This window comes from Amia ocellicauda, chromosome 6, assembly GCF_036373705.1.
Source record: "Amia ocellicauda isolate fAmiCal2 chromosome 6, fAmiCal2.hap1, whole genome shotgun sequence".
Classification (NCBI taxonomy): domain Eukaryota; kingdom Metazoa; phylum Chordata; class Actinopteri; order Amiiformes; family Amiidae; genus Amia; species Amia ocellicauda.
The window spans coordinates 29,658,706-29,685,447 of NC_089855.1; the positions used below are offsets into that span (position 1 = coordinate 29,658,706).

Genomic DNA, 26,742 nt, shown 5'->3' on the forward strand with positions numbered 1-26,742 from the left:
GCAATTAAATATGTAGGATTCATAACTATTCCAACAAAAAGAGTTTTGGAATAATACGTTTTAAGATGAGGGCAAGCAATGCTTTTGTGCATGGAAAGCTGGGAAACTATTAGGCTTCTCTTTTTTATTTACATCCCTTCAGCCTTTATAGGAGGGGGGGGGGTCTGTCTGAAACATTAAAATAAAATTAATAAAGGAGATAGAACTGCATGGGTCAAATCGTTGACAAAATATAAGGAAAGACCAGTGCAAAATGTCAACCTACCTGTAAAGCTGGATTTATTGAATTAAAAAAAAGGTTATTCCTCGCACACAGTACTTACATATTTACATTTTAAGTGTTTGTGTTTTTGTATTGCATGCTACAGTTACTCGCTCAGTTTCATCGCCTCAGAAATGTCCTCTGTTTAGTCAATCTGTACAAAACCGATTGCGGTTGAGTCCGGCTTTCATAAAGGTAGCGACAAATGGCTGACATTCATGTCACACAGAACAAGAACAAGAAACAAGCAAGGTTGTTAAACTGATATAAAAATTTACACTTGTTTTATAAATTACAGTTTCAACTGGACTTTACTACACTTCATAAATTACTTTTCTTTCATTAATGAGACCTGTTCAGGTGTGGTTGTTCACAGGGCTCTTGTAAAGTGGTCACAATAATTCCTATTACAATACAACACTGAGTGGCTAGGTTGAGTATTATGAAGGGTTAGGCAAGTAGATGACCCATATTTAGTGCCGCCATTTTCTCAGGGTGCTCATTGAAAGTCACATCCAAGCAACTCGACTCTTAGGGTGATGCTGTTGTGCCATGTTTTCGGAATGATCCGGATGAATTTGGCAAAAATTGGAGGATAAATGTAGTTTTTGACATGGCCATTGTTATCGCTGTTCCCAACAAATATCTGGAAAGAGGGATACAAGAGAAACCATGAGACACAATCTTACTGATTGCTTATAGTGTAGTTGCTTAAGAAAAAAAAAAAATCTTAACTCAAACTTAAATAATTTTAAGAAGCCAGTTGCTGTATGATGTGAAAGGAGATCTGCTGGATTATACAGTTAGGTACTCAACCCCTACCCTCTAAAATCCCTGACACTAACACAGCTTATATATTAGGCATATATATAATTCAAAGCATGTGCATTGAACCCTGACTTATTTAGAGTAAATGTACAGTCTCATAATCATAGTACAACTGTCTAGTTTTATTGCCAGTGTGCACAGTGTTAATACCAGCCTTGTCCTACACATGACCCCATGTACGACCCTGCATGGTAAACATGTCCTATTTCTGAGTGTTGTGCAACCCCCTGTGCTGATAACTTTTTAAAGGTAGGAAAGGGGTAAATTTCCCAAGCAAAATTCCACTACAGGGTATTACTATGATAATCTTCATGGGCTTATGGACATTATTAAAGGAATTCAACACTATGCATTATAAGGGTAGAGTACAGTGTGCATGCTTTTCAGGTCTCTTACTGGACTTTATTTCTAAATAGATCTGCAGATCTGCTGCTGGGAATTCCAGCAGGTTGTCCAAAAGGATGCCTCCTTGGGACAAGCGGAGACAGACCAACCCTACCTTTTCTGGAATGTCAGAATCATCGGTGTAGGTTGTCCATGTGGTTCCCGTCATGCTGTACTGTAGGGAATATGTTTCTACATAGAAATCACTTCTCATATACTTGGCCCCTTGAGTTATGATTCCAGTAATTTTTTTTATTTCCTTTAATTCAATCTGTAGCCACTGGAATACATTGTTTGCCTGCAGAAATGTAGAAATAAATAAATAAATAAAACATAAATGTCACATTAACACAAGACTGGTTGAACTTTAACAATGATAAATAGAAAGCTGCCCAAAATATACTTGGACCTGACTAAAATAAGTTTATTTATATAGAACAGTAATAGTGATGTTTACACTATCATCAGTTGCAGTGATGCCTTGCATCTTTCCCTGTGTGCTGGCATTGAGCTTATGTTAGGACATACTAAGAGAGCCATCTAGTGTCTAGTATGAGTACTACAATACAAAAATCTTCACGTTTGTAAAGAAAGGGGTCAACCCTGTAATAAAACTGCTCATTCTGTGTTTGGCTTACAAGTCTCCATTCATTTTGATATTGACATTTCTATTAGAACCCTTACCATGGCTTCCAGTTCATCTAAACCTTATTTTACATTCAGCATTTAAAAAAGGTAGTTGGTTCCTGTGCCCTACCCAGACTGCAAACTATGCAACAATAGCATTGTAATCGTTAGAGTTCTGTTTCTTTTCTGTTTCTGTTTCTCTAGAGTTCCAGAGTAATGATCGACAGGACCTAAATACAGCTCCCTACTGTAAAACGATTCAGGTCAAGCCCACTTGGAAGTCGATACTTCCATTGACTTACAAAGTTGCACTACTGTGTTTTACCAGCAGAGGAGGCCATACGTTTTTGTCTGTTAAATAGTTGAGCGGCTGGGGTTCTGTCTCCCTGGAAGTTGCTATCTGACCGGCATGTGAACACAGTGAAGTTTCTCATTCTCATTGTGTGGTCAATCAGCCAGTCAGATGGCAGTGAAGACACCAACAGATATATTAGCTGCAGTAGAGAATATGATGCGAATGTGGCTACCTTTGTACGCCAGGCATTGACATTCCCCTGGTTATCCAGTCTTGCCAGCCATGGCTGCCAGGTGCCATGGTACCAGGCGTAGTAGACTGAGCTGGCTGTTATCTGATCATTTGTAATCTGTCCACTCTTCATGCCTAATGGCACTGAACATCCTGCCAAACAATGAAAACAGTTACACATCAGTCAGTGCAGCACGTGCAGCTATCATATCTATAGGAACATTTACAGGGTAAATCTATAGCAAATAAAAGGCAAGTAAACAATCCACACTGGCTGTTCTGATTATATCCGGTTGTCGTATAATAATTGTATGGCCTAAAACATGGGCAGAAGGGTAAATGCTGCCAACAGCAATGTAGTAGGCAACAGGGTTCTGGACTCTGAAAAAGAGGGTTGAGGGTATAATTCTAGGTGGGGGACATTGCTACTGTATCTTTGAGCAAGGTGCTTTACCTAGATTGCTCCAGAAATTAAACCTCAGTTGTATAAATGTTTTGTTGTATGTACTATATGTATTATAACAATTGTTAATTGACCTGGATAAGGGTGTCTGCTAAGAAATAAGAATAACTTGAATTTCTTGTCTGAGATTAGTTCACCGACATGTCTGCTTTGGGACATTGGTTGTGTGCTATTTTAAAGATGTTTTGGAGCATACAATTACTATACAAGGCCAAAATACATTCAGCAAAATGGGATGGTTTATGCAAATGTTTCTGTTGTGTTTTAGACTGGTGTTACCCTTAAAGTTACACCCAAGTTCAGGTTTGCACTCTGTCCTTCAAGGGTTAAAGGAAAGAACGATTTTCAGTAACAGTGTCAGGTGTCCCTTCATCACTCACCGTCCACCTCACAGCCATAGAACTCCATTCGCAAAGTGGGCCTGCCATAAGACTGAGTGGGGTGCAGGCGAATGTAGCGCCCTATTAAAGGTGGGAAGAAAATATTCTCCATGACTCCGTATGAATCTTTGTTTCCTTCAAAGGTCTGAGAAAGAGAGAGAGAGAGAGGTCAATTCGTTTTTATATATTTATTTATATACTTACATTTATATACCACTTTTAGCTGTACAAAATAAAATATAAACATACAATCAAGACAAAAGTGTATATAGGAAGAAGGCAAGCTATAAGACTATTATTATTTTTTGGCAGACGCCCTTATCCAGACTAGGATGGTTGGATGTGAGTTGATTACTTCAGGAGAGCAAGGGTCAGGGGGTAGCTCGGGGTCAGGAGAAGCAGGGTCTTAGCAAGAAGTCTGGAATCAGAACAGGGTAGAGAGAACAGATGCAGTTTGAGGGTTTTATTGTAAGTAGCAGTTTATTAGAAGGGGAGTAATAGGGATTGGGGACATAGGGGGCATGGGAGGACGTAGATGTGCAAGTGCCCATACCATTTTGAAAGAATCGCTGTAGCCTTTGTAGAAAATCCACCTTCTCCTGTCGGTGCTGTAGGAGATCTGGTACTGTGTGACATAGTGGGAACTGAACAACTGCTTTGCCCCCTGGGTGGCCACTTTACTGATCACTACCGGCCGCTGGAAATCCACCTGTGAAAAGACAACTCCCATGACACAACCGCCCAACCCAGTCCATGTTTTAGAAGCTGCAGGCCCTTGGACAAGTTGTTAGGCACAAAATAATAATGTATTTGGATTAATTTGGATGAAAACAGTATGCATTTGTCTGTGCTAATGTGCTCAGACGCCTATATATCCAGCTGTTGGATTTTATACTGCACATATTCCTGTAGAAAATCCTTGGAGAAACACATTTGTTCTGGAGTAAAAGCTAAAGAAATGATGGTATTTCACCCACAGACATTGTTTATATATAATTTTAAGGACACAAAAATTTATTTATATAAAACCTGCCAATTTATTTCTGTTCTTGTTTAAATATATTTGATTTAACTTTGGAAACTCTTAGTGGAAAATGCTACCTTTTGATTTATTGTGGTTATTGGCCATTGTGAATTACAAGTCCGACAAGTCCACACAGTTGAACATTTTGTGACACAGTGCAGGGTGTTGGACTTTAATGTCCAGGGATCTGGTTTGAAAGTCGCAGTAGCAGCATGCAATTGTGAAGAAAGTCCCCAACAAAAGCTCTATAGAGAAACAATTACTTTATCTTGTGCCGGGTCCATCCTGTATCACGTGTCACTGTGTCACTGTGTCACAATATGTCAACTAGTCTTGGAGTTACATCACTGTTCAGTGTCCAGGTTACCTGAATCCAGGCCGAGGAATCCTCTGTAATACTCCAGGCATTGTATTTGCCTGTGTTATGGAGTCGAGCCAGGTGGGGCCTCCAATCCCCTTTAGAGACGGGAAGAGAGATTCCAGATTATAGTGTGAGCAACTGCCAAAGCTTAAAAGGCCTCTTCTTACCACTCTCTGTATAAGATGACCAGTGAAAAATAAAATGAATCAAGAGCTAACAGACGTACCTGTGTACTGAGAAGCTGTGATCTGTCTGTCCTTGACACTTTCAGACTGAAGACCCAGAGGATGGTTACAGTCTGCAACACAGTGATAACTTTAAAAAGACCCCTTTTAAAAAATGTTTCATAATTGTATTAGCATTGCAAAAGTTAGTAACCAAGGATAACTAAATAACTCTTTCAAACTAATAACTCAATTACGATACAGAGATATTCAAATGCATTCCAGTTTCAAAATGGTGCCAACACAGAAGAAGAAAATGTACAGACACAAGTCTCAGATAAGAGCCATATTGTGGAGTTATATTTTGCATGAAGGCTTGACTCATCAGGATTATATTTTTACATGAAAGAAAACACTAGGTCTTACAAGGCTATTTTACCATTCCAATGAAGGATAAAGTGATGTCAAATGTAGCTTTGGCATTATACATATTCTTTAAGAGAATGATGCTCCCTGTCTTTTTAGGGATTGCCTTCTGCCTTTGCTCTCCACTGAGTATCTCTCTCGTCTATCTGAGATGTCATTCAAATTCCCGTTGTTCAATTGTAAATCATGTGAACTTTGTGGCTAGTGGTTTTTGTTTTATTTGGCTCTTGGTTATCAAACAGCCACATTCTCTGACTTCCAAGGTTTCTTGTCAGCACATTATAGTAATATTAATCCAAAAGAAATGGCTCAAGACTTTAAGGAACTTAGTTTTCTGTATGGTCATGATGATGCAGTACTGAAAGGGATGGAGGTATACCTTCATCTAACACCAGGAACAGAGTCTGCATCCCCCTCTGTTGGAACTCTCCCACTTCGGACTCCAGCAGCCACAGACCTGGTTTCGAGGGCTTCATCTCTATATCAGCAAAACTACCTGGGAAACCAGACCAACATTTTATGCTGAGATGAGCACTCACCAATGAGAACTTAGACTTAGTGTTGCTTCGCCAATGGGAGTGCCCCCTCTGAACTACACCAATGTGCATCTCACCAGTTGTGACAAAAAGAGCCTGATTCAATGCAGATCTCTACTAGGCACATTTAAGAGAGAGAGGCTATCTAACACAATGAGTTTAATTATTTGAAGATATCAAATCACCTGGGCTGCTGTAGCATTATGATGGGTGTATTTTGATAAGAGCATTTTAGCTCTGAGCTGAAGCACTGATCTAAGGAAGACCTCTCCCCCCCAAAGTTATCAGATTTCCTTAAAGTGTGGAACTGGTTTACATCAAATTGACAGTTTTGGGAGGATGGCACAGAGAATAGGCCAAATAGTTTGGAATCCTGCTGTGAGATGTCTGGGGAAGGGGGCCTGTAGGTAATAAAAACTCTTTGAAATGGACGAGAGCCGAAATCCCGACACAGAGCTACGAACCCGTGCCAACCGGCATTTCCAAAAGATGGCATGGATTGACATCAGTCATAAATCAAGCCCCCCTCCAATAGGACACTGGGGGCTGAAACCGAAATCCAATCTCACAAACTCAAGAACCAATCACCTATTGATCTGACAGGCGTATAAAGAACAGCGCACGCTCTCTCTCTCTCTCTCTCTCTCTCTCTCTCTCACCTGAACCAGTAACTCGCTGCCACAGCTCAACCTGTAGCTCTGTTGCCCGAACCGGAATCAGAAACCAACTAAGTCTTTGCCGGCAACAGAGGAGTTAAAATGGGAGAAGGAGATTGAGCCGTACGAAGAATTCTTTTAAAGGACTTTATTAAATAAAGAACTTTACAGACTGCGCTGCCCGCCTGTGCCCACCTGATCAGTGGAGTTTTACAGCTGGACAATTGACTAAGTCGACTGTATACGAAAGTGTCAGTCATTTAAATAGCTATTTGAGTCTTAAGAAACGCGACCCTTGGAACCAAACAGGGCCCTGCTTTCCTCAAAGACTTTGTCTTCAAATAAGTACGGTGAGAGACCCTGCTTACAAAGAAGATTTTGTGCACAACCTTGGAGCCTTCAAACCAGTGGAAAATCTGTTTGGAAACGACTCTACATTCGCGAAACCCCAACTTCCAGGTGCATCGACTGAGTGGAAGTTCTTGGACGAAGCCGAACCGGACTGCCTTTGTTCCAAACCACACGGACCTCATGCACATTTGAATAAATCTGACAATTTATATCTTTGGAATTGGTGTCTGCGTCCAATTATTACAGAAATTGAGTTCTACAAGATTCCAGGATTCGTGATAAGGTGATACTATAAATTCACTTCTTTAATTGAAATGTATAAGTGTACTTTACGCTACACTGCTAAACACATTCCTAGACAGACAATGCCTTTTGACTTCCAACCCAAGCCCCTTTTGCTCAGTTCTCTCCAGGACATCAGAACGTAGGTTTTATTGTCTTTTTTAGATTGTCTTTCAGCAGTCATCATTGGTAAAATATCTTAGAAAATGTTAAGATGATAAAATGATTTGACACTGGGGTGATTCGAGATCTTCAGAGTTAGGATCAAACAAGCAAAACGCAACAAAGATTTGTTGCCCTTGACTCAGAAGGGCAGCGTTTGGACTTCAAGTGAGTCTGAATGAAAGTCTGCTGATATACACTCTGACATTTACCAAGGTGTGGTGCTTGGCCAGTGAAATTGGAGCCCATCTTATACTGGGCGTATAATAAGCAAACAGTGGCCATATCTTCATACTGCTACTCACCAGGCAGTAGTGGGTAGACTCCCAGGCGATAGTCCTTCGTCTGCTTGTTCAGGAAGGTTTGTCCATGGAAGTGAATGGTATGCAGGTCTTTGGGGGACCCCATGTTAATCAGATGCCACCTGACCAACTGTTTGGTGTACATCCTGAGTCCCTTCAGGCTGAAAATGATGCCGTTGATGGCTGGGGATAAAAACACAAGTGCAGGTGAGGAATTCTCCATCATTCAGAGATGGACAAGCTATTACAATTCAAATTCCCAAGGGCAGCAATGCAAGGAAAAGGTGAGAAATGGGCCGTACAGTGAAACCTGTTGCTCTCCCTGAATTCAACATCACTCATGCTGACGCTGCTGGTCCTTTGGTTTTTCTGCATGTATTCCTCAAAGTACCAGCTTTTGTTTTCGTCAAATGTCATGAAGAGCAGGACAAACTCCCTGCTGTCGAAAGTGGAGTTGTTTAGCACTCCCTTCCTGCAGATCAGGAGCGGGCCAATCAGTCCTGAGTTGATGTCCTTCTCCTGCAATTAAAGGCAGCAAGATTTTTGTTTTGGCCACATTTTCTTGGTTTTATTTCTTCTAAGAAATGGGATGGGCTTATTCCAAAATGGGCTTCCAGGAAGTTGCATAGAATTAAACTTGTGTCTTAGACATTATGACTTAGATTCCATTTCCTTTCTTGCACATTTAGGCCTGCCATTTGTATATTACACTGGTTGGTCAATGAAGCGCACCCGTTTACTATTGAGTGTGTCTGTTTAGGTTAACTGATACGTGGAATGACCTTTTGTTTGTTAGTTTGTAGTTGGTCATGTGTTCTAATATAAAAGAAAATGACTGACTAGGCCTGCACATTTCTCTTCTGTGTCCTCCAGGGAGTAAAGAAAACAACATTGCATTGTGCTGGTGATTGTGGCTGCTATTCTTCTTACATACCGCGTTTACACCAGAGTAGTAAACCCATGTCCTGCAGGCTGAATCTCCAGATTGTGGCCCCATTTTGGCACTCGCTCGCCAGACATATGTGTAGGTGCTCCCTGGTTGGACAGCATCGTCAAACTGATACCAGTGAGGAGACGTATCATTGTACTTCATCCCCTCCATTTGTTTCCCATAAGAAACTCCGTGGGCATGCATGGAGTAGGGTCTGGAGGCTGAATTTTTGAAAACAACCTGCAGGATTAAAACTAAAATTTATACATACAAATACATACATACATACATACAAATTCATACAAATAAATAATATATTGTTTAATTTAGTAAGACTGTCAGTATTGAAGAGTTGCTTTGAACAAGGTATTAATTTGGTATGCAGACATATAGATCCTAAATGAATTTGGAACTTTTTTGGAATTGTTCTTGGTTGTTCTCACTCGCTCTTCCTGTCAGTTGATTTCTCTTTCATTTTCTGTCTTTCTCTCTCGTTCCCTCCCTACCCTGTCTCACTGCATCTCATTATCTCTTTCATTCTCTCCCTCTCTCTGTGCTGGAATCATCTGTCATCTCTCCAGTCCAGAAGTGCCACTTATATTTTATACAAATGTTTTAGATGATGATTTTTTTTAAAAATAACCTGGCAATCCAACTATCCACAAAGCCATAGGCAATAAGTGTCTGACATTTAGGCCACAGCTTGAAGATAACCAAAGAAGATAGCAAGGAAGATAAATGTATACCTAGTGGACTTCAACATAAATTTAATTAAAATGTATTGTTGTGCTGTTTTCTCCTTTCCTTAAATGTTGTCTCAAATTGTGGCTGTTAGCAGTCCTCATAGTGGCCCTCTTAAAATGTAAGCAGTGAACTTGGTTTTGTGATGCTTGCATTTCAGTAAGCACTTTCTGTCCCTGGTATTCTCGTACCATAATATTCTGATTAACTTCAGCCTTCAAAACAGGCCCAAGGATCCCAAGGTGTTCATTCACTTCTCCACGAATGGCAGGGGTGTTGAAGGTGCTGTCCAGGTAGCTGCGGAAAACCACTTTCTTAAACTGGGTGTTCCTTTTGTCTTCGATTGAGTCTTCATATCTCCTGTCAGAGAGAGCAGCAAATAATAGATGAGCCCGAATGCACTGAGAGAAACGTACATCTTCTTCAGCCATTGCCTACTGTGTTTACTCTAAACTGTCACCTCACATTATGTTGATCCCATTGCCTCAGCATGCTCATATTAAATGCTTTCACTGTGCTGCCAATTTATACAATAATATTTCCATGAGTTATATAGGAAATGTCTAATACTATCCTCATCAAGGCTTTTGTTATGTATGTACATACTCCTGTAACACAAGAATCGGTTGTGCAGCTGCTAGGGATATAGTTACATCTAAACTACTGTAATATGATTTATCAATAATTGATCACAGCCTGTAAAATATATATATATATATACACTCACCTAAAGGATTATTAGGAACACCATACTAATACTGTGTTTGACCCCCTTTCGCCTTCAGAACTGCCTTAATTCTACGTGGCATTGATTCAACAAGGTGCTGAAAGCATTATTTACAAATGTTGGCCCATATTGATAGGATAGCATCTTGCAGTTGATGGAGATTTGTGGGATGCACATCCAGGGCACAAAGCTCCCGTTCCACCACATCCCAAAGATGCTCTATTGGGTTGAGATCTGGTGACTGTGGGGGCCAGTTTAGTACAGTGAACTCATTGTCATGTTCAAGAAACAAATTTGAAATGATTCAACCTTTGTGACATGGTGCATTATCCTGCTGGATGTAGCCATCAGAGGATGGGTACATGGTGGTCATAAAGGGATGGACATGGTCAGAAACAATGCTCAGGTAGGCCGTGGCATTTAAACGATGCCCAATTGGCACTAAGGGGCCTAAAGTGTGCCAAGAAAACATCCCCCACACCATTACACCACCACCACCACCAGCCTGCACAGTGGTAACAAGGCATGATGGATCCATGTTCTCATTCTGTTTACGCCAAATTCTGACTCTACCATCTGAATGTCTCAACAGAAATCGAGACTCATCAGACCAGGCAACATTTTTCCAGTCTTCAACTGTCCAATTTTGGTGAGCTTGTGCAAATTGTAGCCTCTTTTTCCTATTTGTAGTGGAGATGAGTGGTACCCGGTGGGGTCTTCTGCTGTTGTAGCCCATCCGCCTCAAGGTTGTACGTGTTGTGGCTTCACAAATGCTTTGCTGCATACCTCGGTTGTAACGAGTGGTTATTTCAGTCAAAGTTGCTCTTCTATCAGCTTGAATCAGTCGGCCCATTCTCCTCTGACCTCTAGCATCAACAAGGCATTTTCGCCCCCACAGGACTGCCACATACTGGATGTTTTTCCCTTTTCACACCATTCTTTGTAAACCCTAGAAATGGTTGTGCGTGAAAATCCCAGTAACTGAGCAGATTGTGAAATACTCAGACCGGCCCGTCTGGCACCAACAACCATGCCACGCTCAAAATTGCTTAAATCACCTTTCTTTCCCATTCAGACATTCAGTTTGGAGTTCAGGAGATTGTCTTGACCAGGACCACACCCCTAAATGCATTGAAGCAACTGCCATGTGATTGGTTGGTTAGATAATTGCATTAATGAGAAATTGAACAGGTGTTCCTAATAATCCTTTAGGTGAGTGTATATATATATATATATATATATATATATATTTGCCAAGAACATAGAGAATAAATGTATTACTAATAACTAACCATATATTTAGATATCTTCCAGATTCTTTAAGGGTTTCTCTAAAACAGCCTAAAATGATTTGAAGGACATTAACTTGTTTGTGTGAGATTGCATACTTTGTGGGCACTGAAATACAAGGTTAGTTTCGTAATTATGAACTCCTAAACTGTACCTTTGTCCTTTGTAGCCAGCATAGTCCCATTCCACCTCTTCTGCAGCTATGTAGTATGTTCTTGCATTCTTCTCATTTTTTAGGAAATACTTCACAGTCTCATCCATGTTTTTCATTCCAGCATTGGAAGTATAAGGGTCCTTGTACTCCACATATTCATAGCTGTTCCCAAGCTGTTCTACCTCCTCATTGTCCATTTCATGGTCATGTATATCTGTCCGGAATAACTCATAGTCATTGAAGTCCCTGCGTGGTAACCCTATGACAATGGCTGTCTTGGTCAAATCCTCTGAATTTGTGATTGGCTTGTGACCTCTGGGATCTATGGATGGGGGTTTGTGACCTCTTGGTGACAGGACACGGGATTCTTGTTTAGATTTCCGCCTTTTAATTTTCACTCCACTGCTATTCACAGGCCTCTTCTTTCTGGGTTTCTTGTTGGTCCCGTTGTGCTTGTCATCTGTCATTGATTTATCTTTGGTGTATTTGGTCATGTGAGGTGGGATTTTCTCCGGCACGGTCTGAGGTTTTCCATCATAGCCCCAGTGTTGGTTCGATGCATTCAGAGAAGTCGTAAGAATGGCTTCTTTACTCATGTTTTTCAGGTAAATCAAGACATCCTCGGTATCCTCAGCACTGGGAGACAATTCCAACTCAATTGAATGACTCTTGTAGCCTGTATCATGTGGCTGAGGGGCTTCTGTTGAGTTGATAGACACTATAGGTGATGAAGTATGATTGTTGGTTTTCCCCTCTTCTGTATAATCTTCTTCTGTAGAGTTGTAGCCCTGCTCCTCAGAAGAGCTCTTTTTCATTGTATCAGGAAACACTGTTATATTCAGATTTACTCCAGTGGTTCCCCAGAGACTGTCCTCTCTGTTTTCGGAGATGATTTGCTCTGACGAATCCTGGCTTTCAAACCGAGATCCCTCAGTTATATTCTCGTGCATTTCGACAGGTGACACAGTTGCTCCTGGAGGGTCTGTGGTGAGTGCCACTGTATCTGGTTGTGTTTCAGATGTTGTGTGGTTCTCTATGGTGGGAACACTGGTTGGATGGATGTCTGTATCTGGGTGAGGTGAGGGTGAGCTTTGTTCAGAAGCAATGCTGTGGCTTCCCACTCTGATTTGACTATGTGCTCCCAGAGTCTGATTAGTAAAATCAGTAACATTGCTGTTCTCATGATCAACAACAACAGGGCCAGTGAAAGTCTGATCTTCCACATGACTGTTATTGGATGATGTCATTTCGGAGTTCAACGTATCCTCTAACAGATCTGAACTTGCAGCAGGTATAAAACTGTGCTGATCTTCTCCATCAACCTTGGCTTCTGCAGAGTGGACTTCGTAGGGGAACTCACCCACCAGCATGGTTGCTTGGTGCTCTGCATCTCCCAGCACATGGTCATTGTCGTCCAAAACATTTTGCACTGTGCCGCTGTCCAGCAACACAAATTCAGCATTGTTCTCTGTTTCTCCAAGGCTGTCATTTGTGGATGTTGTAGGTGGTGGAACAAAGTAAATAAACACTTTGTTATCAGTAGGTTCCACCACGGACCCTTCTGATGTGCTGTTTTCCACTATCCAACTTGCCTCAGTACCTGATATACTCTCATTCATGACCTCCTTTTGAAGAAACTGAAGATCCACGTTGGGTTGACCTAATGTCTCCATTGTCAACTTGTTTTGGGCATCTAGATTTTCTGAAGTCACATTTCTCTCTGGTGTTACTATTGCAGCTCCATTTTCCTGTTCCATAGTGCGGTTTCTTTCAGATATGGGAACTGAATTGTTAAGATGAGTTTCTAAGGACCCCTCTGTTTCTCCTATGGACAATTGGATGTCTGCAGCATGCAGATACAAATTTTCTGTAGAATCAGCACTAGAATAATTTCTACCTTGCTCACTGGATCCCATTGGCAAAAGGTCTTCTTCCACCAGCCCCATCTCACCTGTAGACAATTCTGTCAAGAGAAGATTCTCGCTGTCCATTTCAGAGCTAGTATTGTTCTGCAGTGTTGCTGAAATTGAGTGATTGTGTTTTTCTATCCCCTTTCCACTTGCAGAACCCTCATAATCGCGTCCAAGGAGAGATGAAATATCCAACAGGTCTTCCTCAGGAATAAGTCCCTGTGACTTGTTTTTGGCAGACCGAAGTCCAAGTTGAGAATGCCAAAATTCTGTTTCTGGATCATAATCTTCCTCCACATGGGTTCCTGCAGATTTTTTAGTGAGTGTCTCATCCTCTTCCTCTTCCTTTCCCAACATCTCTATGTCTTCAGGTAACCACACAGACACTATTTTCATGCTAATGTCTGTCTCCTTTTCGTCATCATCTGAATAGTAGTAATCTTCTTTATAGCATTCAACATCTTTGAATTTTAACCTCATTCCCTGGTTGCTCTGACGGGAGTTTAAAGATGCCAAAAGCCAGTGTCCTGTAGGAAAAATAAACCAAAATCATGTTTATTATACAGTGGGCGAAAAAAGTATTTGATCCCCTGCTGATTTTGTACGTTTGCCCACTGACAAAGAAATGATCAGTCTATAATTTTAATGGTAGGTGTATTTTAATAGTGAGAGACAGAATAACAACAAAAAAATCCAGAAAAATGCATTTCAAAAAAGTTATACATTGATTTGCATGTTAATGAGGGAAATAAGTATTTGACCCCTTCGACTTAGTACTTGGTGGCAAAACCCTTGTTGGCAATCACAGAGGTCAGACGTTTCTTGTAGTTGGCCACCAGGTTTGCACACATCTCAGGAGGGATTTTGTCCCACTCCTCTTTCTAGATCCTCTCCAAGTCATTAAGGTTTCGAGGCTGACGTTTGGCAACTCGAACCTTCAGCTCCCTCCACAGATTTTCTATGGGATTAAGGTCTGGAGACTGGCTAGGCCACTCCAGGACCTTAATGTGCTTGCCTTGGCTCTGTTTCTTGGGTCATTGTCATGCTGGAATACCCATCCACGACCCATTTTCAATGCCCTGGCTGAGGGAAGGAGGTTCTCACCCAAGATTTGACGGTACATGGCCCCGTCATCGTCCCTTTGATGCAGTGCAGTTGTCCTGTCCTCCTAGCAGAAAAACACCCCCAAAGCATAATGTTTCCACCTCCATGTTTGACGGTGGGGATGGTGTTCTTGGGGTCATTCCTCCTCCTCCAAACCCGGCGAGTTGAGTTGATGCCAAAGAGCTTGATTTTGGTCTCATCTGACCACAACACTTTCACCCAGTTCTCCTCTGAATCATTCAGATGTTCATTGGCAAACTTCAGACGGGCCTGTACATGTGCTTTCTTGAGCAGGGGGGCCTTGCGGGTGCTGCAGGAATTCAGTCCTTCACGGCGTAGTGTGTTACCAATTGTTTTCTTGGTGACTATGGTCCCAGCTTCCTTGAGATCACTAACAAGATCCTCCCGTGTAGTTCTGGGCTGATTCCTCACCGTTCTCATGATCATTGAAACTCCACGAGGTGAGATCTTGCATGGAGCCCCAGACTGAGGGAGACTGACAGTTATTTTGCGTTTCTTTTTTAAATCACTAATTGTTTAGGGGTTTTTTGGTTTAGTTTTGTTATATTTTTTTTGTCAAATACATTGTCCGTTTTGGATTTTATTTTAAATGCATTGGACCTTTTTTTTGTTTTTTATTTTTACCTTTTTAATTGTTTCTTTATTTTGTCCAATGCATTTTCAGTTATTTTCAATGTATTTGACTTTTATGTTGGTGAGCAGTTTTGCTTTAATCACGTTTGTTTTGTTGTTTTGTGCACATTTATTTGAAGTTAATTATTATGTTTTTCGTTAAATCACAAAGATTTTAAAATTTTTAAGTGATTTTAAGAATTGTATTTTAAAAAGTTTTTAATCACAAGTATTAAAATTTTGAATTGTTTATCTTTTATGTAATGTAAAATACTACACACAATAAAACAGTATTATTTTGTGTTTCTTCCATTTGCGAATAACCGCACCAGCTGTTGTCACCTTCTCACCAAGCTGCTTGGCGATGGTCTCGTAGCCCATTCCAGCCTTGTGTAGGTCTACAATCATGTCCCTGACATCCTTGGACAGCTCTTTGGTCTTGGCCATGGTGGAGAGTTTGGAATCTGATTGATTGATTGCTTCTGTGGACAGGTGTCTTTTATACAGGTAACGAGCTGAGATTAGGAGCACTCCCTTTAAGAGAGTGCTCCTAATCTCAGCTCGTTACCTGTATAAAAGACACCTGGGAGCCAGAAATCTTGCTGATTGATAGGGGATCAAATACTTATTTCCCTCATTAACATGCAAATCAATGTATAACTTTTTTGAAATGCGTTTTTCTGGATTTTTTTGTTGTTATTCTGTCTCTCACTGTTAAAATACACCTACCATTAAAATTATAGACTGATCATTTCTTTGTCAGTGGGCAAATGTACAAAATCAGCAGGGGATCAAATACTTTTTTCCCTCACTGTATAATCCAATGCAAGCATTATGCAGGTATCTTATATAGTCCTATGGGTTTCATAATGATCTTCAGTCAGTGGCTTCACATTTATATTGACCTTTATAACATTTTAAAATCAATTAATTGACATCTGTCTAAGGAGGAAAACCTGAAGACACCCATTCTGGGACCAGGGTTGGAGACCCATGGTCAAATAAATAAATACATTTCTTCCTTGGGAAGATGTTTTAATCTGAGTGAATTTACATCCTGTATAATAGTGCAATATAATCAGTACACGGTAGGACACAAGTGAATTTGCATGAATACAGCACAGTGTAGGACAGTAATACTCAGACTAAAGAGTCACTAGCAGCTTATAACTCTCAAAGTGTCTGCTGCAGCTCACTTTTTGAGTTACTTTTTGGGGTTGGCAATATAACATAACACAACACAAACATCTTTCCTAATATGTAATTCAACACCACTCAGGCTTTTAAGCACGATCTCTCACCAACATTGTCCATGTCCATAGCTATGGTCTCCCCCATCATCGGAAAGAGGTTTAGAACATCCTCACTTCTGTCATACACATCAAAAGTATGTCCGTAAAAGTGGGCAGTCTGGATATAGTCTTGTATCCCGACACTCAACACATGCCAGGTTACTATCTCGCCATGGCAAAACCCAAGGAACTGTCCACTGTCATACACATAACCATTTATTGCTGTGAATATAAGAGATGTAGAAACATGAAATAGGGCAAAAGATTCAAAAGAGCACAAGTCAGCAATTCCTGCACAACTGCCTCCTGTCTCTGCGAGATTTTTGATTATGATATCTCGTCTAATTTTTAGAAGATGCAAAAATAATCTGAAAACTTACAATGCATCACATTTGTCTCATAGAACTCTGGGTCCTCTTTGTTGACCTTAGAGGGCTCAGTGCAGTAGGTCTGGATGTTCTCATCGATATACCAGCTCTTGTTCTCATCGAAAACCGCCATCACTGCCATTTGTTCTTTGTCAGCCTTCAGCTGGGGAACAGAAGGCAGAATTAGAGCTTCCTTGAAACACAATTTCACAATGCAACAGTTTTGAAGCCTAATCATGAAATCCAGTACATATTGTCGTGGAGTGGTACAACAAGAAACCTAGAAAACAATATCAAACCACTCCAGATTGTATTACAAAATAGAAATGGCCCCAATATCCGTGCTGGTCTGCTATCTATATCAATTGATTGATGTATCTTACCTGGACGTTCCTCTTGTTGAGCGACTGGCTCTTGCAGATGAGCAGGGGACCGATGAGGCCGGAGGCTATGTCCCGGCTCATGTCCACGGCACTGTGGTAAAGCCGGGTCAGGCAGCGCGGATCATTGTCCGTGGGCTCGTCCTCCTTGGTCACCTTCCATGTGTAGGTGTGCGTCTGCCCTGGTTTCACCTCGTGGTCATGGTTACCTGAAGGGAAGATACAGGGCCAGGTAAAGGTCAGCGGCAAAGAAAAGGCCTCACAGGACTCAAAGTTGGGGATATTTTCCCAGAGCTTTCCAAGCCCAATTTTACTGCAAAACTGAAGCACTAATTTGTCACACTGAACCCCCTTCTATAAGAAAAACTCATTTGTTTAGAGGAATTAAACTACTGTCTCAGTCACCCCTCTGAGTGCCTGACCCACACAGTCAAAAATAAGTGACAAAACCGCTGCACTGAAAAAACCCTGATCCCCTTACTTGGAGATGGGGGTGGGGGGGGAGGGGGTTGTACACACTTCAAAATCTAGGGGAGTGATGTCACTAACAGGATCATGCACACAAGGGTACTCAGTGTTTTCACTCCAGGGTTGCAATGTTCCAGATTTTTGTTCTGAATCCAAATATCCTAGCTGCGTCCCTGAACTGATTATTTACCTTATGTGGTTTCAATCACCTTCATCTTGGTAAATATGTATGTAATCCTGCACATACTGTGACTTCTCCGTGTTGATTACAAATTGCAGACTTTTTAGTCCTGCTGACCACTCTCAAGCCTTGTCATCAAAACAAACACAAAACATGTCTAATTTATGAGCACACAAATACTGTATCCTGTTGTAATTAGGTGATATTACCAGATATTACCAATGCATCTTTGCCAATGATCAAATAACCATCCTTGCTATCTTTAGCAAGTGGCGGAATCCAGTGCATATTGTACATCAGAAAGCTCTCAATTCTCATTGGTTGATGACCTGGGAAAGGGGCTACATGTATTTTTTTTTTTTTAATGTTAGTATTTAAGGGCTCCAGTGCGTCTAAAAGCAAAAGATTCTGGGGGCCCTCAAGGACCAGAACTGAGGCCCTCTTCTTTTACACAGCACGTGGCTTTCACAGTTTCCTGTCAGTGTGGATTAAAGTCATTGGGAAATACGGAAAGGGTGTCAAACCTAAGCCATCGTCAGGATAACTGGCTCCCTCCTCAGTCTTGTTGATCGTCAGTCCCTGTGGGTAGATGCTGTATGGTCGGCTTGCCCTGTTCTTGAACACAATCTGCCAATACAAAAGATAATTTCCCACAATTAGACAACATTCTCACACTTACAGGAAGACTAAGCCTCCAATGGTGGGTGCAATGCAGAATGCAGACTTTCTTGGGCCCTGACTACTTTGGGCAAAGTGCATTGTAACTAGATTTTTTTTCAATTAGATATTTGTATTTGTTGGACCCAAACAATGACAAATGTTTAACAGTTGTGCATACATAGTAACATATCTGTCTGGAGCATACATAGAGGAAGCAAGGGCAGTGCTTTCAAATAGAACTGCATATCTGCGGTTATCTGAGACCAAGAAATCCCTTTTCACCTTTATCACATCTCTGATCTGCGCCCTCACTACTGGCCCCAGGATGCCAGTCTCCATCTTCCTCTGCTTGTCCTCTACTTTGGTTGTGAAGGTGTTATCCGAATACTGGACGTAAACCGCCTTTTTGTACTTTTGTCCGATTCGCTGGGGTCCTGGCTGCAAGTATTTCTGCTTGAATTCCTTGAAGGTGCTTGGTGAGAAAATGAAAGACACAAAATAAATCCATGGAAACTAATCTTTCATTGCTGCTTTGCTTCATGATTCATGCACTCAAATCAAATTGCAAGGGACCAGTTTTTAAATTCAGGCATTTTGGGAAACAATGTGTGTTGTGAGAACAAATTGACTTTATCTGCAGACTGCCTAGAAAGGAAAGCCAAGTGAAATTGTGGTTAAGCTTGGAGAGCTCTGTACACTCAGCACCATTGTTTTCCTCCCACTGTTGGGGTGAGATATATCCATTAATAACTCTGGCTGTGTGGAGATACTGACTTGGAAAAATAGGGTGAAAAATTTACTTGGGTTCAAGCATTGTTATTTTTAAATAACTCCTTCATTTTTTATCCAATTGTCACCCAGTTTGTCTTATAGGTTGTATTTTGACTAGTACTAATAAAAGGTTATATTTAAAAAAATATATACAAACCATAAATGTCATAATTCATAATTATGCTATTTATCTTGGAAGAAAAGGTGGTAATGTTGCAATATAGTGTGACTAATCATGATCAGCAATGTAGAAACTGATTCTGTAGTTTGTATGGTTTAATTTGAGTGGCCCCACTTTCTTGAGGCCCTTATAATGGAGTAATGGCCTTTTTGCATGTTTTTTGTGGTACAAGTTTTTCTCAAAAATTTTTTGCGTAGGCTAGGTTCTTTCAAATGCACTTTATTCCTTAATTTCAACATACAATCTTGATATGAACATTTTATTATTATATTATGATTATTTCTTTCTTTCTCAATTTTATACAGTATTGCACTTTATAATGCTCATATGTTCTGTTAGTCACACTGGATAAGGGCGTCTGCCAATAAATAAATAAATACATACATAAATGTTCATATCAAGATTTCCCATTGACTTTAATGGAGGAAAAGGTCAAAAATGTACACTATATATACACTTAAAAACTTGGAAGTTCTAACCAGGCGAAAATGGGGGTGAGTGTAAAGAGTTAATCATGATATAAACCGTGGAAAAGCATGGCAAGGCAAAATGTGTGTGTGCTATAACCATGGGCAAAAAACAACAGGTGTCAAATGATGGTGCATATCTATGGGGGTAAAATTCCAGAAGGGAAAGACAGTGAGTAAACACAACTGAACATGTCTTACAAATACCAGGCTTTTTTGGACACAAAATATATTTAAATGGACATTCACAGATAAAACAAATCTAGTCCATCTGAATATGCACAATTTGTACCTTTCACTATATTCAGGCAAATTTGGTGCATAGTCCCACGTGATTTCTTCAGCTGCGATGTAATATGTCCATACTTGGCTCTGGCGTGCCTCCTTGATTGTGAGCCTTGTTAATTTGGGTTCCTTTCCCTCACAAGTAGTTATTCTGAGGTACCCGTGCATTCCAGCTACAGAGAAATAATAAGAAAGAAGTCATATAATAAATGGAAGAAACAAAGACAAAACTATTATGAGGCAAGGTGGGATGTAACACAGGTTATAGTTGGACGAAGCTGAGCAATACAATAAGATACACCCTTCACACAACATACTAACTTATTATAAATCACACACATTATATTTCATAGTACCTTGCACAAGGGTACAACAGCAGTGTCTGTTTTGAACCCATGACCCAGACCTAACGACGACTCCACACAGCTGCCCCTCACATCAGGATTAGACACACAAATATATTTACAGTGATTATATATATATATATATATATATATATATATATATATATATATATATATATATATATATATATATATATATATAAAAATATGTGTTTTCATTATATTTAACAACCAACCACCTTTCTCTCTGTCTAAACATGTTATGGTGTTTCATGCTACAGATTTAAACTATTGAAAACAAATGTACATCCTGTGAAATTTGCACCACTTGCATTAAGTGTCCTGAAACATCATTGGTAACTGAAGAATTTAAATACTGATAATTCTATGAACAAGATGACATTGATATACAAGACAGAATTTGTTAAAAATGCTGCTATGTGATTGTTTAGTTTCTCATATGTGATTTATAATTACTATTATTTTTATTATTAGTAGTGGTAGTTGTTCAGTACTTCCTTGTTCAGTAGCAGTAGTAGCTGAATTATACACATGAACAAAGCCTTTGCAACAAATTGTATATACTTTGCAGGTTGTGGAGTTTGCATCAGATAAGACCAGAAAGTTGTTGTAAAAATCATCACTCTGCATCAGCTTGACTGTAACGGTTGAAATAAATTAAGCTAACTTTGTTTATTATTTGCCATAATCGGCTTATGCATGGCATTAATGTTGGCAGGCCTTGTGTTGTTTCGATGGATGATAAAATGGCTTGGCACAGTCGGACCAGATGCAAGTAACAAGTAACAATAGCAAGTGCTTAATGTCCAAGAGTACTGCTCCAACCACAAAAAACAACCTAACAGTCGCTGTCCTGGCCAGGTGGAGCGTACTGAAATTAGTCTCTTACCCTCCAGGTGGTGGTGGACCTGTGAAGACAGCTTCCAGAGCCCAGGGTTCTTGGCGGTCATGTTGGCCGTGCTGCTAGAGGCCGTGATGAGGTTGATGGAGGACACCTTGTGTCCGGCCTCCCACAGGACCTGTCCATTGAAGTGAATGGCGAAGATCTCAGGCTCCGAGCTCATGCCCAGCAGGTGCCAGCTAACTGGGGTGTGTGCACAGATGCTCACATCTGGGAGGTGGAGGAGAAAGAGCAGAGAGCCCCGGAGGTGGGAGGGGGGCACAGACAATAACACATGCGTCTACTTACAATGGTTTATAAGGGAGAGCTGTTTAGGATAGTTTGCATACAAGCTTATGTGTCTTTTTCCTTTGATGACCAAGACTAACAACCCTGCCCTACATTGTGTAACTTGTGACCCTGTCAGTTTGTCATGGCACTGTGTTGTTGACAGTAGCTCACCTTGGATCAAGACAACAGCTAAATACAAACACATTAGTGTTCACAATTAGTAATGGTACTTAGTACTTATGATACCATCAGCCCAGGTGAAGTCTGAGAGGCAAGGCTTTGAGGAAACAAACCAGAGTGTAGTCACAGGATTGCACACTGTCTTCAAACTTTACTTACCCGGGAGTGTCCCATTCACGTAACCATTGATTGTATACATGATCTGCTCAGCCGCCCCCTCACTCTCTGTCCTGTACCAGCTCTTGTTCTCGTCAAAGACACCAAAGAGCAGAACGTACTCCTTGTCGAAATGAATCTGGCTGCCAGAGTTACTGAGGGTCCCTGCAAGTAGCAGGTTAAAGAGGAGGTAAGGAACCAGTCACAACACTAAGTGGTTCATATGTCAACCCTTACAAACCTTTACTGTAGTATACCATGGAGAAATTAAGCCATTAAGCCAAGGTTGGTGTACCATCAAAGAAAAAAAAAAAAGGAGATACTTAGTTATACTAGGCTTCCAAAGGGCTGGAAAATTCGGTGCTATGCCCTACCTGGCTTGCAAATGAGCATGGCACCAATCAGCCCCGAGTTGTAGTCCTTCACCAGGTTGGCGTGGGAGAAGTAGGAGTAAGTGAGGCATGGTGGGTCATTTTCCATAGGGGTGATCTCCTCGGTCACCTCCCAGGTGTACTTGTGTTCACAGCCGGGGGGCACTTCGTCATCCTTCTTCTCAAACACTGAAGTGTTGTCAAAGTACAGAGATCCTGAGGTGTCAGACAAAAAACAAAATCATGAACTGCAATTGAGCAATGCCCCTCTAACTGTGTTGAACTCTGTCTTAGTTTTTCCAATACTAAGCCACGTGCACTGGCATGCGTTACAGTGCCATCAAACAGACATCCTTCCATCTATCCATTTTCAAAACAGCTTATCTTGGCAAGGGTCACGGGGAAGCTGGAGCAGACATAGGGCACACACACACAGGGCAATTTAGAAAGACCAATCAACCTAAACCACATGTCTTTGGATGCTGGAAGGAAACCAGAATGCCCAGAGAAAACCCACACGGACACAGGGAGAACATGCAAACTATATACAGACAGGCCCCTTAAGCTAGGACTTGAACCCAGGACCCCTGGAGCTGTGAGGCAGCGGCCCTAACCACCACACCAACATGCCACTGTGGGCCCCATCAGACAGACATATTCAAGCCTAACTAACATGGGCAGCTCTGTTATGGCGCATAGCTTGCTTTGATTTAATTTGTTGATTGATAAAAAGGATGTGCGATATGAGGCAGTTAAAACTGGTATTTCACATGTATGTCAGCTAAAACCTCATTCACTACAACACTAAGAAAGTATAGCCGCTTCCAAACCTGAGAGCTCAGATGAATGTTTGAACTGAAGGAACATTCTGATCAGCCAAAATGTCAGGCAAAGGTTACAAATCCTACAATCCCTCCATTAGCCACTTCCTGACGGGCTTATAAAGGCAAACAATCTATTCCATTTTCAAGTCTGAATCTTTTCAGGCCTGCCGTTGGTTGTTACTTGTTTCAATTAGTGCCTCAACAACAGAAGCTGAAACAAGTTCATGAAGGGCCTATTTGAAGTTTTGAATATGAAGATCATGTGGTTAAAACAGATTTAAGCCTGGGAAAAAAATGAAACACATCAACACTCCCAGCTGTCTACCATGCATTAAATAACATTACTGATCGTAGATGTTTTAAATCGGACAAAGCAAAGTAATTTTATTCTATTTGTAGACGATTTCCAACTCAAAATTTCAGCCTTACTCTTGAACCCCTTCCATCCCTTTTCATTTGGGACAGCATTTCCAAAGGCACTCTTTGGGTATTGATCTTGGTTAAAATTTACCTAAAGAACTCAAACACAGCTATTTGTTTTTCTCTGTTGTGTGTATTTAGTGGAATCAGTAACATTCAAATGCAGCAGGCGTCCATGTTTTACTTGCGCTTACAGAGTAAAACACAAATCCAAAACTCCCACTGTGCTCTTTTTGTGAGAACTAATCCACACAGTTGAAGGGAAAAATCATCCTGCAAGTTTTCATAAGACAGGACAACTGATAAAACCAAAGCCATTACCCTCTGACTGTTTCCCATATGCTATGCCATGGGGGTGAATGGTATATGGTCGGTCAGCCATGTTCTTAAAGTTGACGATTATAACATCCCCCACTTCTCCGTGCAGAGTTGGCCCCAACAGGCCTGAAAAACAAAGACAAGGATTAAATTAAGCAAAAGCCTTTCATACATTTACCCTACAGTGGGCATTGAGGGGCTGGGATGTGTTCCCTATTGACAGACCAAATTTTAATTAATATTTTAAGTCAGGGCTTTACACCATGTCCAACAGTCTCTGTTAGTCTCACTGTGTTTCTATTATATAGAGACAAGTTGCAAAATTACAGCATCGAATGGGGACCAAGCTGGACCAAGTGGCGGGGGATTGGGTTTTGTTTTCACATTGTCTTAGTCCATCAATTTTGGCAGTGCATTGTTGTCCAGAATATCACAATAGATAATGCCAGTTGTAGAGCCATTCACAACATCCAACCAACCAACCAGCAAATGACCTCTGGGACTTTCCATTCTAGGTATTGTCCCCTTCCTTTAGGCAACAAAGTGTGTATGCTTCTTCATGAAGTAGAAACACGCTTAAACAGGACACCATGTGCAGAGGAGAGAAGTTCCCAAGAGCACACCAGACCTCATTGTCAGTTCTCTGGTTCAAACGCTCACCTGACCAGACTGGATGGGGTTTGGCCATTTGGAACCCAGCTTCATACTCCCTGAACACCACCTTCTTGTAAGTAGCACCTTCCCTAGGGATAAAACAGCAGGAGATAAAAAAATGTTTAAAAAAATGAGTATACAACACCCCCCACCCCACACACACTCACACAAGAAAGGTAAAACAAAAGATATGATTTTATATTAAAGGTCTGCAGTGTTGTGATTTTTTGAAGGAATAATACTCTTGGTTCCCACAACGACGAGAACTGTAAAGTATAGAAAGATATGTTGCATGATATAAAAAGGCCAAATAAATAATTCTTAACAGTACAGATTTCTCTTTATATATTACTATAAACATAAGTATACATACATACACACATATATATGGACTTCATAATTCATAGCCTTCATGGGTAGATAGACAGAAAGATATATACAGATAGACAAGACATATTTTCCCAGTATATTTCATAATGCACATTGCAGTTCCACCCAATTCTAACCACATAGGCTGAGATCACCTTTTCCTTTTGATTATTATACTTCCATTACAAAGGTATGCAAAAATGTACACCGCATTCTCAGATGTGTCTGAGTCTAGTGAACACCCCAGCAATTAAGGATCATGGACTATTTCCATCCCATTTGCAGTATTTGCACAGTAAGCCAGACGATCATTACCTTCTTAATAAAAAAATACATATATATTTCTATATGTTCACCTCAACTGGTAATAATAGAGGAATCAATATAAATTAGCAATTCATTAACAATGCACAATTTAAAAACATAGTGAAGACACGCTATATGTCTTATAGATGTTGACCATTAGAAAACAACAGAGAATAATAATTAAAACATACCTCTGATTTCCATAGTAATCCCATTCTATTAGAACTGCTGCAATGTAATAATTGCGTTCCACTGCCAAAGAACTCTGGGCCAGGAATACAAAGATCAAGACTCCAAGCCAAGACTCCATACTTTTAGCTCCAGGAGCTGTCTGCCTGACAATCCAGGAGATTCCTCTTTATCTTAATATGAAATGAGTTGAGCTTCCTGTTCTATTGACTCCCCCTCCAGGCAGATACATCAGCCTACACACTTTACAAACACAAAGATCAAACATGCACTGTGTTCCAATGGGTTAGGGCAGAGTGTGTCCCCCCCTACCCCCGGTGTTCACTTTCTAGTCTTATTAAACTGGTGGTTAGCATGTATGGGTGATCAAACCAGTCTGTCTGTTTTGCTTTCAATTAGGTTTCTTCTGTATTGCTTTTCTGGATGGTGTTCTCTGGTGAAATATATTACCCATGCAGGGATGAAACAAGTACGAATAACTTTTTTGACCCCTTCTCCATGCGTGTCTCAAGTAAATTATATTTTTTATTTAATGACACACCTCTGAGTTTAGCAAATGTATTTATATATAGTATATTTACTTAATTAAATATAGGCATACTAGCAACTGAATATATTAGTTTGTGTACTACTCTATTAGTAATATTTATTTATTTCTTTGGGAGGAGGGGATCAAAATATCCTGAGACAAACAGATGATGAGTCATTTAGAGATTCCATGAAATGCAAACATGAACAACGGCCTTCATCTTTAGTGTGACTAACCAGTACACACAGTTACATGAATCAAAGATAATTACATTTGTGGTGGTTTGACTTTTTCCGCTCTGACCTTCTCTTATTCTGTACCCCCTGCCCTGCTGGTTTTTGTTCCAACCAACGTCTTAATAGCTTAATTGAATCCTTAATTGACCTAAAAAAGCAATATAGCATTCAATTAGTAATTTAGACCTAGGTTGGAACAAAACAGCAGGGCAGGGGGTACTCCAGGACCGGTTTGAAAACCCCTGTTCTAAGACAACATAAATCAATTAATTGTGACTTATTATCATGGTTACCAAAAGAGGCAGGCAAAAGAAGCAATTTTTTGCCAAATAATTTTGAAAACTTCCAAGGATCCATCAAAACAATATTCCATGACT

At 40.5% G+C, this 26,742-nt stretch overlaps 1 protein-coding gene across 1 annotated transcript; it reads right to left on the bottom strand.

Moving 5' to 3' along the window:
- Positions 1 to 262: 262 nt before the first annotated feature.
- On the bottom strand, positions 263 to 25,769 carry f5 (coagulation factor V). Its single transcript, XM_066706813.1, has 25 exons — positions 25,603 to 25,769; positions 24,743 to 24,825; positions 24,086 to 24,208; positions 22,524 to 22,736; positions 22,153 to 22,314; positions 21,532 to 21,753; positions 20,285 to 20,450; positions 18,856 to 19,045; positions 18,438 to 18,540; positions 17,268 to 17,473; positions 16,897 to 17,047; positions 16,526 to 16,738; positions 11,578 to 14,014; positions 9,598 to 9,766; positions 8,669 to 8,905; positions 8,037 to 8,253; positions 7,738 to 7,917; positions 5,825 to 5,941; positions 5,082 to 5,153; positions 4,862 to 4,950; positions 4,024 to 4,179; positions 3,471 to 3,615; positions 2,629 to 2,780; positions 1,590 to 1,772; positions 263 to 908 (listed from the first exon to the last, which is right to left on the bottom strand). Exons 1-25 carry the CDS (start codon positions 25,719 to 25,721, stop codon positions 762 to 764), a joined length of 6,252 nt encoding a protein of 2,083 aa, XP_066562910.1. The 5' UTR covers positions 25,722 to 25,769; the 3' UTR covers positions 263 to 761.
- Positions 25,770 to 26,742: the final 973 nt, after the last annotated feature.